Source organism: Saccostrea echinata, unplaced genomic scaffold (assembly GCF_033153115.1).
Source record: "Saccostrea echinata isolate AGI-Se365-2 ecotype Australia unplaced genomic scaffold, CSIRO_AGI_Sech_v1 ptg000002l, whole genome shotgun sequence".
Classification (NCBI taxonomy): domain Eukaryota; kingdom Metazoa; phylum Mollusca; class Bivalvia; order Ostreida; family Ostreidae; genus Saccostrea; species Saccostrea echinata.
The window spans coordinates 27,472,514-27,487,273 of record NW_026889751.1 but is presented as its reverse complement, the minus strand read 5'-3'; the positions used below and the strand labels follow the sequence as shown (position 1 = coordinate 27,487,273).

Sequence of the window (14,760 nt, the reverse complement as noted above, 5' to 3'; positions counted from 1 at the left end):
AACGGTGTTGCCATGGTTACTAAAAATAGAAATTTCTGTGAAAAACATTCAAAATGCTACTCCTCCTACAGTTTTGATCTGATTTCAATATAACTTGGCACACAAGTAGACTATACTAAGATGCATAATTCTGTGTATCGGTTTTTGATTTCAATGAACGGTGTTGCCATGGTTACTAAAAATAGAAATTTCTGTGAAATACTTTCAAAATGCTACTCCTCCTACAGTTTTGATCTGATTTCAATATAACTTGGCACACAAGTAGACTATACTAAGATGCATAATTCTGTGTATTGGTTTTTGATTTCAATGAACGGTGTTGCCATGGTTACTAAAAATAGAAATTTCTGTGAAATACTTTCAAAATGCTACTCCTCCTACAGTTTTGGTCTGATTTCAATATTACTTGGCACACAAGTAGACTACACTAAGATACATAATTCTGTATATCGGTTTTTGATTTCAATGAACGATGTTGCCATGGTTACTAAAAATAGAAATTTCTGTGAAAAACATTCAAAATGCTACTCCTCCTACAGCTTTGATCTGATTTCAATATAACTTGGCAAACAAGTAGACTACACTAAGATACATAATTCTTTATATTGATTTTATGACTTCGATGAACATTGTTGCCATGGTTACTAAAAATAGAAATTTCCTTGAAATACCTTCAAAATGCTACCCCTACAGTTTTGGTCTGATTTTAGTAGTACTAGGCACACAAGTAGACTACACTGAGATACATAATTCTCTGTACCAGTTTCGGATTTCGATGAACAGTGTTGCCATGGTTACTAAAAATAGAAATTTTCTTGAAAATCCTCCTACTCCTCCTGCACTTTTTTGTCTGATTTCAGTATAACGTGGCATACAAGTAGACTACACTGAGATACATAATTGATGTTATTGTTTTTGATTTTGTTGAATAATGTTGCCATGGTTACTTAAATCAAAATTTCTGTAAAATTGTTTTAAAAGGCTACTCCTCCTACAGTTTTAGTCTGAAATAATAATAAATCTTGCCACAAAAGAGACTAAACCAAGGATCATTATTCTATTTATTGCTGTTGCAAAGTTTCAAGTCCAAGTGCTACTTTTATCTTCCTTTATAAATACAACCAGTAGAGCTACAGTCTCGTCAGAGACTTCTGGTTACATTACACAGCAGATAGTGTAAATCCATTTGTCCCTTGGGAGTAATGAGTGGACATCATCCAGTTAAAGATTAATTAATGAGTTCAGTGCAGGAAATTGTTGGGGCATCTCTGATCAAGCATGTGTTATCTATATCTCCTGTGATTTTAAAGATCTCTGTTCTTTAATTTTCTTAATTGTAATTTATTGTCTGTCAGTACATAGTTACTGGATGACCAGCATTTTATTTTTAAAATGAATTTGATATAAAGTTATCAAGATTAATTTGATTTTGTAATTAATTGATTTTTTTTTCAACAATCAATTTGCAGAATGTCATGTCTCAAAAAGCTGACAGATAGTTGCAATTTATTTTTTCAATTTATTAAAAAGAAACAATGTAATTACAATGTATTGGTATTGATGTTTTATTAGGTTGTTCCTTGGTTTCATTCATTAAAAAATATAATTAGTTTTTCACTCTAAATGTTTATAAGAAAATTGTGAACACCTCTTAGATCCATAAAATGTTAGTGATTTGTCACCTCTGAAAAACCCAACGGGGGGTATTTGTCCCTTTTGGACAGTTCTAGTTTCTCTTGTCCTTACATCTTTGTCATATGTGGTATATAAACAGTACTTATCTGAATACACTAGCAATATTAAAGAGTTTGATCCCCTTTACTCATTGCCTATGTGTCTATATTATGTATAACTTAACTATAGATTAGCTATATTAAAGAGTTTGTTCATGGAGATTTCGGGAGAACCACTCCAAATCTTGGAACCTTGACTGGTGTGGAGTGTGATATTCTGGAACTTGATGTACAGGTGAGCTTGCACACAGTATTGAGATGAGAAAATAAATTTGTGAGATAACTGGCTTTGACCATAGTATTAATATGTGGGATAAGTGGTTAACATTGGTTTAAATGTATCTATAGAAGAGATAAAGGAGGAAAAGGTTTAGAATATCCATAATATTCCCAAGTAATTCTGATTCAAAAAGGGAGAATCATTTTTTACGTCAAAAATTACCTGAAATTCCTTTAAAAGCTTTCCTCTAATAAACATTAAGGGTCTAAGTAGTAAAATTAAAATGCATCACATTTTTTTTTTGGCGAGATTTTTTTTTCTACAAGGAATTTTTTCAATGGATAATGGGGTATTTGTTTATTAAAACCAATAAGATTTTGAAATGTAAAATATATGCAGTAACTTATACGTCTTCACACGTTTAGTCAACATATAAGTTTTTGAAAACTTTACTAAAGGATGATTGTAGTGTGACTTTGGGTTAGCATTGTTATTTGCGGACCTCTTTCAATGATTTTTAAAACTAAATTGTCATTACAATTTTGTTATTTTTATATTTTATAGAGTGTTGAGCTGGATTGGCCTCCAAGCTTAGAAGACAGCTGACAGATGTTTGTATCCTAGACTGAATAAATGTTATGCCTCAGTTCAATCTTTGTATTTTATTTCTGAAAGAGATGTCGATGTGCATGGATATTTCAAACATACATTCATTCAAATGTTGATAAGTTATATGCGGTTGAACTCGAAATAAAAAAAAACACTATAAATTCTGACATGCTTGTTTCATATTTTGATGTTTTAAGTAGAGAAAGACATGGAACTTTATGATAAGTTTAATAACTAACCTTTTTTATCATCAACTTCCCTTAATTATTTAGCAATATACAATTATCATCTGCATATGGTAGTTGATTCAATATGCTATAGCTTGTTTAGCATACAGTCAATATTTTAACTGAGTCAGATTATTGAAAAATAAGTTGATGCTACATGGGTATCAACGACTTAATTGAAAATCAACATTTTGCAAATTCGTTGGTTGATGAACTCGTTCGTACAATGACTTCGTTTGCAAATATAACCTGTTGTTATGTCCAATGTTGACTGGCATTTTTAATACAAATTGCTTGGCTCCTTGATCGAAGGTCTTGGGTGCGAACCTCTGCCGCGACTGAACTAAGTCGATAAGAAATTGGTAGCAACTTTTCCTTCGCTAAGCTCTCGGCACGTTGAAGTGAAAGACGCAGGTCTTTCGGATAAGGCCTTAAAGACTTAACCCCCGTGTCACGGTAGGCGTTGGCACTATAAAGATCCCTCAGTGCTCAATGGCCCTGAGTTCCGAGAAAAGGTATAAATGAAAATATATGAATGAAAAAACTCAAATGGGACGTAAAACAACATACAATCAATCAATCAACTATATTTTTGGGTCATTATTTAATAGTGAAATGTCTATGAATAACTCCATATACTAATAGTTGGACTTTGGGGCATGTTAACGGTTTGTAATCTTCACATTTTATCATCTTTTCCCATTGTGTATCTGCTCTAGTAAGCATTTTAGCCCACCTCAATGAAAGTCCAATGAGCTAACTGAAGTATGCTATACCCCCGGGTTGGTGTCGGTGTTGGCGTCCTGGTTAAAGTTTTAGGAGAAAATCCATTTTTAAGTAACTTAATGTGTAAGCCCTACTAGACCAAACTTGCATGGATGATGCATCTATGGGATGTACTCTACCAGTTTTTCTTTGAATGCTGGATCTGAACTAGATTTTGTGGATGATTGATCAGGTTAAGTTTTTGAAGTAAGTTGATTCCCAAGTAAATACATGTATAAGCCCTACCTAGACCAAACTTACACGGATGATGCATCTATGAATGTACACTTTCACATTTGCTTTAGTCACTTGATCTGAACTAGATTTTGTGTATGAGTGATTAGATTAAAGTTTTTAAAGCAATTTAATTCATAAGTAACTGTAAACCATTTGGTGCCTGAAAATTCATTTCTAAGTAACCATAAGCCCTACCTAGACTAAACTTACCTGGATGATACATCTAGGGATGTACACTGTCAGACTTGCTGCAGATGCTGGATCTGATCTTAATTTTCTGCTTGAGTGACCTGCTTAAAGTAGTAAGTATTTAAAGCAAGTCTATATATTCTCAAGTAGCTGTAAGCCCTATAGTGGCCAAACTTACCTGGGTGAAACATCTAGGGATGCTCAACATCTTCAGGCATACTTCGGATGCTAGATCTTAACTAAGTTAGGTCCATTTCAATTAAGTATAAGTTCTACCCGTACCAAACTTGCGAGGATGATTCATCTACAAATGTACATTATAAGACCATTCATTTGTTGTAAGACTTGACCGTACTTCTAAATGATAATCCTTGAATTGAGCTTCGTAATCTTAGATTATCTATTTATTCAAGGATTGAGTGAATCAATCATTTATTTAACAGGAACAAACGGTGAGTAGGGTGGAACCACAATGAGCAATCAGAGTTTTACATAGGAAAACACTGAAAAAAATTTAAAATTCTTCTGTTTAAGAACAGCAGAGGCATTTTAAATATTTTTCCCAGACGAGTGTATTCCTATGTAAAACCAGTGCTCAGATGAGCGATGTGGTCCATAGACCTCTTGTTTCATTATAAAATTTCTCTTTTTAACATTCTTTCATTCTACTGCTAAATGAAAAGTTTAAGTGAGTACATTTTACCTGGCCTCTTTCCAAATTATCCATCATCATTTCCAGTCCATTATCCTTGCTTGTGATATAAGGCCAGGATTATTTATAAGAACCATGTTTCTATTTTCAGATCTCTGTATGAATGTATTAAAGTGATAGAAGACATAGCGTCAGTTAAAGATGTCTGGAAATGGAGAAGTAGTCCAATTTAAGCAGAGGCTCTTTATGCACCTTTTGAATTCAAGGTTCATTTTTACAAGAGAACTCTCATAATGATATAAGATGATAAACATATAAATAAATTGAATAAATTTCACATCACTATTTCATAGTAATAGTGAAAGACACAATTAAAGAACACAACACTTACTTATTAAAATGTTACACACATACATAAAGTAGTTGTAAAGTAAGCTGTTATCAAGCATTTTAATTTTTATCAAGAAAAAGTATGCAGGTGAAGTTAAAGGTCAATGGTTATTTTTAGCTCATTTTGACGAAGTCAACGTTACTTTTTAAGTAACTGTAAGCACTACCTAGATGAAACTTCCATTGATGATGCATCTAGGAATGCACAATACCACACTTCTTTGGATGCTGGATCTAACCTTCATTTTCTGGATTAGTGAATAGGCTAGAGTTTTTGGAGTAGTTTATTTCACAAGTAACTGGAAGCCCTACCTGGACGAAACTAAAAATTTGAAGGAGACCTATGGTGACTGAACAAATATTAAAAAATGCCATGTTACAAAGCTTGCACACTACCAGATAAGCTTTATGGTCTGCATGGATCTGACCTAAACAAAAAGGTTGATCAAATAGTTAAAGATTTTTTTAAGCAGGCCCATTTTGATGTATTTATAGATCCTATCTGAACCAAACATGTAGAGATGATGTATTTACGGATGCACTCTACCAGAACATTTGTTTAGTGTGCAACTTTGTCTTACTTATGGGTAACATTTGTCAAGAAAAATGCTGTAATCCTTGATGACCAAATGAATGTATTTATTTTTATAGAGCAAATTTGACATTATTCTCAACTTTACTTACGACCAGGACCACTCCTTCCAGGAATGCACCTTCCTGTACGTATTTAAAAAACAGATTGTAACTCATTCAAGAGATTGTGGTTTTTGATCACTGATATAACTTCTACCTGACTCTCACAATATTTTAATTTATCTGTAAAATTACTGTAGGTCCTACCACAGTCCAGCATTATTCAGGAAAAGGAAAAAATTAACAAAAGGTATATTTTGAATATAAATTCAGGTTTCCTAAAATTGAATTTTTATTACCAAGAATATCAGTAGTAATGTGAGGAAATTTGAACAAGTTGGTCATGCTGCAAATATGCATGTATTTATTTAAAGACTAGGTACTCTGTCCAGGATTACTTAGATGAATCTGGTTGTGATAAAAAAGTTTATTTTATTAAAATTCTGAATTAAGCAAACTTACATTAACATTCAACAATTATTGATTTTATTGAATTACGGAGATACCTACACAAGGACTAATGTAGCCAAAGATTTATCAGACATCACAGATGGATACTTCAAAAGGTTTGTTTGATGGCTTCTTAGCTCACCTCGACAAAGTCAAGATATGCTTATGCTATACCCCATGTGTCAGCATTCCAGTTTAAGTTTTGGGAGTAAGCTATAACTACATGTATAAGCCCATCCTAGAACAAACTTGCATTGATGATGTATCTAGGAAAGTACACTTCCAGACTTGCTTCAGATGCTTGATCTGACCTAGATTTCATGGATGAGTGACCAGATTAATGTTTTGGAGCAAGTTCATTCCCAAGTAACTAAAAGCCTTACGTATACCAAGCTTGTTTGGATGATATCAGGCTTGCTTGGGATACTGGATCTTACCTTATTTTTGCATGAGTAACCAGGTTAAACAATTTATCAATCAGAAAATATGATTCAATGCTGTAAATGCTTTGAAATATATTTATTTTGTTTTTGTTATTCTTGATGGGTTAAAGATATCAAAGATTGACTGTACATTGAGTATATTATTCATTTATTAAACAGGAACTACAGATATCAAGGTTTGACTGTACATTGCATGATTTATTTATTTATTAATTAGGAACTACAGCGTCCCAAAGAGCAATGAGAACAGTATCTGTAAATGTGATGAGATCAAGTGTATCCATGATGCTGTTTTTGTAGCAGGTCAGTTTTCTGTTTTTCATTCATAATAATTTGTTTCCTAATATATTTAACCTTCTTTGCAGGATAAATTCTATATTGATGTGGACCTCATATATAGACCTTATGACTGTAGTGGACACATATTGGAGTCTCATGATGAGAAAAAAGAATGCCTGTAAAAAAAAATAGGCTTGACCTTGTTTTAAAGATTATTGTGATAAGTTCAAGGTCACTTGCAGAAAATTTAGTGATGTAATTCTCAAAAATCAAAACAGCGGACAATATCTAAATATCTATAGTTGATAGAAATAAAACTAAAATATATGAATTCATATCATTATTTTTAATTCTTCCACAGGTAGATACAATAAGTACAGCCGCACTCTGGGTCAGACTCCGTGGATTCTAGACGGGGGCAGGAAAAGTCAGTCATCTGTGGAGGAAGAAATCTGTGAACCACTGAAGCAAAAATTTAGGCTTACAGGTAAAGTCCAAGATATCAGTGTTTGAAACTCACTGAAAGTTTAGACAAGCAGGGCTAACTGCTTATAAAAGTTATCAGTCCTGCCAGAGATCTACTAGCCCGGAGAAAATAATTGCCTTTTCATATTTTTATATTTTCTTCATATCCAAGATATTCGAGATATCAGTGTTCGAGATATCGAAGTTCAACTGTAGATTAATTGTTATTAACATTGTAAAGACAATTTACATTTGGTAAATAAATGTGTTCACTTAAAAATTGTGTAGTACATGTATGTACACACTAACCATGCATATTTACCTTAAATCACAGCTGACTTTAATGAGAATCTTGACCGAAGATTAAAGTTTACAAGTCCAGGCTATTTTTTTAAACCGGTCATCTAGAAATCACAATTATATACAAGTTCTGTCCCTTGGATTAATACACTCACCTACTATTAAGATTATTCAATAAGTTCAATTTGAAAATTATTTATCAATCTAAATTTTAATTAACAGAAATTTCAAAATGTTGATCTGGACATTGATACAATGTGTTTGTTGAGGGAAATAAATCTTTGTTTCTTTGGCAGTGAATACACAATGAAGCTATTGTTATTTTTTTGTTATAAAATTCAGGAAGAATATCAATCTACCCCTTTCTGCAAAGTGAATGTTGGACATAAAGCTGATTTTTGAAATCTGAAACATTATTTACCTTTATATACCCCCACTCCGAAGGAGAGGGGGTGTACTGTTTTACCCTTGTGTGTCTGTCTATCTGTCCATCTATTCATATGTCTAGCTATGTGTCTGTCCGGAACAAATTTTCGTCACAGTTTTCTCAGCAATTACTCATCACAGATGCTTGAATTTTAGCACACTCTTTGTTTAGGCATCCCATATGGTGGGATTCATTTTTGTATGAATCCTATGTCCACTTCGTGTTCATGCGTACATCAGTCCTTACCAAATTTCTATATATTCACATGACAGGGAATATTCACATTAGAGCAGGGGTATTACTTGTGAGCATTGGCTTACAGACTTCTTGTTCTTCTTCTTTTTAAAATCCATCATTATGCTTTCAGTTTTCATCAATAGATATATTTTTTATGTCACATGCAGAGCAGAACAAATTTTAGGGATCACTTTGCTAAGACTCTGTCTTTCGAGTTGTCCATCTTTCACACCTTGTATTTTGAGAATTGTAAGAGGTAGATTTAATGTTTTGCTCATGTATTACTCAGCAGCACAGTGGCTTTTGTAAAATATCAATGTTACTTGTAACCTTTGAACTTGAACTTTTATCTACTTTTCAAAATGGTAGATAAATGTAGATAAATGTATATTATTATCAATTATCAGGAAGATTAGTGTATTTTTAACACCATTACACCCCAAAAGTGAACATTCTTATTAGCAAGTATTATTTACATTTACATATATATCATTAGAAATAATTTCTGTGCAAACATGGACACAGGTATCATGCACAAATTGTCAACAGTTACACATAATTTTGATAAGCATGTAAAAGTTTATACAATATCAGTTCTAAATTAAAAATGTTTATCATTGAATTAACATCACAAAAATGTAAAGATTAATAAGTTCTCGATTTCACTGCAGATATTTGATATTCTTCCCTTGTCCGTTTCCCCACTGAGCAACAAACAGATTATCATTTGTATCTGTACACAGTCCCCAGGGTTTTCTCAGACTACAGTCTATGTATCGGAGGAACTGTCCATCCTGGTCTATGATGTGGACACAGTCGTTGTTATGATCAGCTGTAAGGATGTGACTATGACTGTCTGTGGTGATTCCTCGTGGACTGAATGGTTTGTTCTTTGAATCAGGAGTATGTCCAGTGTACCTGAATCTCAGTTTCCCTGCCTGATTGACCACCACTACTGCTTTAGCTTCATAGTCAGACACACAAATATCCAGGTTCCTGTTCTCAGTTATGTATCTGTCATATATACCAGATGAATAGAGAGGTTTACCTTTATCATCAAACTGAATAGTTTGTTTCTCTATGGAGCCAGAGTAACGGACAACTTTTGATTGTTTGTTGTCAGCAGTGTACATGATAACCAGGAGGTCACCAGAGGAGGTACTACAGACACTGTAAGGTATCCAAGATCTCCACTTTTTGTCACTGCTATGTCAGTTGGTCTGTTCCCTGACTTTGTTCTGATTGACTTGAGTAGTGATCCCCGATTGATGCTGTAGAGTTTCATGATGATGTCATTTCCTCTTGTCCAGATTTCTTCATCATTCAGGCAGGCTACATTGAAAAGGTATCGATACCCAGTGTGTATGGTGCTGACAGTCTCTGGTTCATCAAGCAGCTGTTTGACTAGAGGAGAAAATCCAGCTTCTGGTGATTTCTGTGTTGTCTTCATGCTGTAGCCATGTTGATTTGATCTTAAAGAACTTGATGATAAGGTTCTAAATATTTTACCAAGTTCTTCTGCAATAATTCTACATGGAGTGAATTTGGGCAAAGATGGCAGCATTTTTTGTGGAGGGTTTCTATATCTATCTACATTGATTGTAATACTAAACAGTTTTGAAATGTTATTAGAATCCTCAGCAACATCAATTGAATTGATTTCATCCTTGATGTCAGACATTTTCTTGTTTATTTCATCCAGATGTTTCTGTAGAGTTTGTAACTGTGTGTTTTTCATCTCATCAACTTCAGCTGTAAGTTTTTTGACAAGTTTGTCAATTTCTCTGTGCCAGTCCTCTCCATGTTTTGTTATGGCTGTTGAGAGATCTCCACATTCCTTTTCTAACTGACTCATTCTGTTTTGTACATCAGAGGCAATGCTCTGGTAGGTTGGATAAATTGTTTCATTTAATTCAGTCTGTTCTTTGATGAATTTATCCTTTTTTTCATCCACAACTTTCAAGATTTCTGATACTTTATGACCTAGATGTTGATCAGATGCAATACACTTAATGCAAACAGGAGTGTCACATTGATTACAGTACATTGTACATTGTTGTTTGTTATGAGATGTACATCCAGGGTAGAGGGGAGTGGATTTTCTGTCTTTGAAATCAACAATTGTGTGAGGTTTTGAGAGATTATCAGAAAAGTGTTTTCCAACACAAGATGTACACAGGTTAACAAGACATGTATCACAGTGCATCTGTACCACAGCGGTCTCACACAGGTCACATCGTATCACATCCTGGGCACTGGTACGGGGGTCCATGATTAACTTGTGACTCTGAAGTATAGAGTTAAAAAATATACAGTACTGGTAGTTGATTAAACTAGTTTAAGAAAGTTTGACATGGGTTATCTTAAATAAATCAACTAATTAAATAAATATGTAGTCTGTCCAACAGTACCAAACACATCACTTTTTGTATCAAGTCTCAAAATGCACAAATACCTGGGATTTCAAAATAGGTTCATTCAATAGATCTTTTTTTTTCTATCCAAACTTCTGAAGTACAGCTAGTATCTTAATTAACATGGTGGCAAATTCAAAGTTTATAGAAATTTAATGCAATCTGAAAATGACTGCCACTTCAGAAATGGATTTATCATGATCATTAGCTGGTATTTGTCATTTTCTTTGCGTGCAGTCAATAAAATAATGATTTAGTACATGTTCGGATCGAATCAATTAATATGTCACACTCAGAATTAATATCAATTCTGTCATCTCTGGAAGTATCAACTACTACCTTACTTGATTGACAGCAATGTTCATTTTTATATGCTTTAAAAAATAATGTCATAATTGTTTGTTTCAAGTTGTACATATATCTACAATCTGGCTAAAACTGGTAATTTGGAAATATTAATGATATTTTTGTGCACATGTGGAACAGATTATAGTAACTCTTGATTAGAGAGTTAAATTACTATATAAAGTGAATTACTTCAATAATGAGGAAGAATATGAAATTGACCAGATCCTTGAAATACTCCATTAATAGAGTTCAACTTCTGTGAAAAGCCTAAAAGTAATGATTATAAACCAAAAACTGTACATTATGACAAAGGTTGACAGCCCAAGGCGATTCTAAAATATGCTGTGTAATTTAGAGTCAGAAATCATTTATTATTATTTTAAGTTGCCTTCATTCTAAATAAATACTATTTCTAATATTATTATGCAACAGTTTTACAATTTTTTTAGTTTCTCATGGTAAATAGACTACTGTTTTCTGAAGTTTTTCTTTATAATGTGAATTTAAAATGAAAATACAGAATGTTAAAAAAAATCACCCTTTTCTTGAAAAATTCTGCTTATTTGATGCATTTTTAAGAAAATTTCATTGACTAATATTCGATATGCAAAGTTTATTTGTTAAATCCATAAATACTACCTGATTTTAGACTGTAATGGCCTCCTCTTCCAGTAAGCTACTGATTGTCTCTAGTAGTCAGAGATCACGTGATCTATACTCCTGTGTTATCTCTCTGTTGTCAGGTTTTATACTTCCTGGTTTACCTGTACTGGATAAATAAATTTCATGATTCACTCTTTGATTATGTGCCCTACAAGTTTAAAATAGATATTTTTCTTGATTGTAAAGGATTAATTAGGTTTTTTGTTCATTGGAGCACTTAGATTATTCTGAATTATTTTGAGTCCATCAGCGGTAAAATAAAGTTTTACTATGGAATACAGAAAACATAACTATAGTGTTAAGACTAACATCGTAAAGTGGTAAAGTTTTGTCAAATCATTGGTCTAAGGGTGTTATTGGAATCATATATAAACAAACTTATGAAAATACTCTATAATTTATGATGATATAATTCATTAATGTGAAGCCCATAAATATTATCCGACATTTCCAACTGTTAGTTACATGTAATCTGGTATACCCCCCCCCCCCCCCAAGACAATGATTCCTTATATTTACATTTATGTGTGAAACAAAACTGTATTCAGTAAATATAAATGAAAAAAAGCTGTCTAACAGGATTAAAATAGATGAGGCATTCGATGTTTATTTCCGTAGTCCCCTGCAACTGATGTAAGACATGAAGACAGCTGGAAGTGCATATGCATGGGCACTTTCCCCGTTACTTGACGAAATTTACATTTGGTTTTTAATATCAAGAAATTAACACACTTAACTTTCAAGGAGTTATCAAAGAGAAAACAGTCAGAAATGTAAATATTAATTTTGTATACACAAAATGGTTAAAATCATGGCCTTAAGCTAACCTTGGGGTTACAATGAGAGATTTGATATTCATCTGTCAAGAAAAATGTAGATTTGATTCTAGTGAGCTTTGTAATCAATGGGCCTCTAGCAACATAAATGTATTTATTGTACTTTATTTTTTTTCCAGAACAACGTTTTTCTTCATCAGGACGAGAAGATGTGGATGTAAGAATGTTAGGAAAAGGTTAAGTATAGAAAAAATGCATATAAATTCTTAGGAACAACTTGGCCAATTTTGATAAGGTTGGCACGAAGCATCATTGTGTAATGGGGATTCTTAATTGTTGATTTACTCGTGACGTTTGGCGCGAAATAATGTATCGCGACCCACCTTTCACAGCTGATGTAGAAGTATATAGAACTGCAGAAAAAGATTACATGGGCATGCCTGTATATGGAATTGCATGAAATAAAAAGTTGAATACATAAAGAACAAAAGAAAGTAAACAGTTTCATCAGTTCATCAGTTATAGATTATTTCTACTGCTAAGAGTTGTCAGCACTCAAGTAACAAATTCCGATGTGAATCTTCTTGAGCAAAATTTGGCTAGCTTGCTCTTATTCTATTAATCTGTAATTTAAAAAAAACCTTTTAACCTCCCTGACTCTCGGTATTTCAGGCAATGAATACAAAGTAAACATCGATGATGGCTGATTAAATTGCGCTGGTGTAGTGGTTTTCATATTGAATTTTCACACAGGCGATCTGGGTTTAATCCCAACTATGTCTGAATTTTCAGCTTTAATTTAAGTTTTCATTGTTATAAATGATGTTTGGTCTTTTTTCTGTGTGAATTCTGCGCTATTTTTATTCTTTTTTAAAATAAATATTTAAAAACTTTGCATTTTTGGAAGACCGACATTACATGTTTAGGTGTCTTTAATACGAGCATATATAAATGTAATTTTACATGCAAAGAATATCACATATAAGAAAGATTATTTGGACGGAAGACCTCTCGTTGCTCGCAACGAGTTTCTAGTTTTGTTTTTTTTTTTTAAAAATAATAAACCTAGATATGTTTTTTTTCTTTTAATTTTCCTAATTGAACACAATTTTTATTTATGAGTTTGATTTTATAAATCCCTCATGCTTTTATTTCGTCTACCATTCATTCTACGTTCTTGTTGCCGTTGCTTCATATAAAAAATAACATTTTTTCTCTTGACGTAATGATCAAACAAACAATAAAAAATAAGTAGTTTTTATTTATTTGCGAGGATTAATATTTTTTTTTACTTATATTCCTTAGGTGTTTGGCTCACTAGGAAAATAAATTGAAAAGTGATCGGTAGAAGTGCACATAATTAGTGAAAAATATTACTTTATTTTCTGTGCGTAATTGTTTTCCTTTTTGTATAAATTTTCCATCAATGTGTAAAAACGCAAGGGAAGTTACAATCAAGAAAACGGTTAAGACAACTACAATTCCATCTACAATGTATAAATGTATATATATATATATTAGACTGCAAAGACAGATTTCCGAAATAAATGATCTGTCAAAATGTTAGAAATAAATAGTCCGTTTTCAATTACCTAAAAAATAGATAATATGCACCCATGCATGTCCTGAAAAATTTTGAAATTAATAATTTTTCAATGTCGGGTGATATACCCCTCCCCCTTTCCCAGAAATAGAGGTTTGGGGTTTGGCACCCCCCTTTTTTGTTTCCTTGTCAAACTCAAACTTTTTTTATTGACGATCTAGAAGAAAAATTAAAGTCATCACGTTTATCATCACGATTGGTTGTTAGATTACCATTAATGTATTTTTCTAGTAAAATATCCATATATGAAACAGAAGTGACAGACTCTGTGGTATCTTTTATTTCAAGCTCACCGTGATATATTGTATCAACATAAGAATGGAAATAACCATTGTTAATTGACAATACGTCGTCGATATATCTAAATGTCGGGTTGAAGACCACAGCAATTGTTTTCTTCTTTTCATGTAAAGAGTTTGGACAAATCCTGCTTTATATGAATACAAAAATAGGTCTGCTAAAAGCGGGGCGAAATTGGTACCCATGGGAATTCCAATAGATTGCTGGAAGACCTGGTCTCCAAAAACCACAAAGATATTGTCAATCTGAAACACGAGCAACTTTTCAATGTCAACTTCAGAGTACTTGTGTGTACAATCAGAACGTTTTTAACAAAATAATTTTGCAAATGACCAATGACAAGGAGAATAAATTTACGAGTTCCATTTTTATTGAAAAAGCAGCTGTCAATAATATCAAA

The 14,760-nt window shown here is 32.8% G+C and overlaps 2 protein-coding genes across 2 annotated transcripts in view; both read left to right on the top strand.

The window, feature by feature from the left end:
• Window positions 1-2,605, top strand: part of LOC133176229 (tRNA pseudouridine synthase Pus10-like) — a 29,485-nt gene extending 26,880 nt beyond the window's left edge. Inside the window, exons 17-18 of the mRNA XM_061311388.1 lie at window positions 1,869-1,968; window positions 2,518-2,605. Of these exons, the coding sequence (XP_061167372.1) occupies window positions 1,869-1,968; window positions 2,518-2,559 (142 nt within the window). The 3' untranslated portion in view covers window positions 2,560-2,605. The remainder of the gene's footprint in view (window positions 1-1,868; window positions 1,969-2,517) is intronic.
• Window positions 2,606-4,807: 2,202 nt separating this feature from the next.
• Window positions 4,808-14,760, top strand: part of LOC133176307 (tRNA pseudouridine synthase Pus10-like) — a 60,661-nt gene continuing 50,708 nt past the window's right edge. The window contains exon 1 of the mRNA XM_061311443.1: window positions 4,808-4,898. Within this exon, the coding sequence (XP_061167427.1) occupies window positions 4,834-4,898 (65 nt within the window). The 5' untranslated portion in view covers window positions 4,808-4,833. The remainder of the gene's footprint in view (window positions 4,899-14,760) is intronic.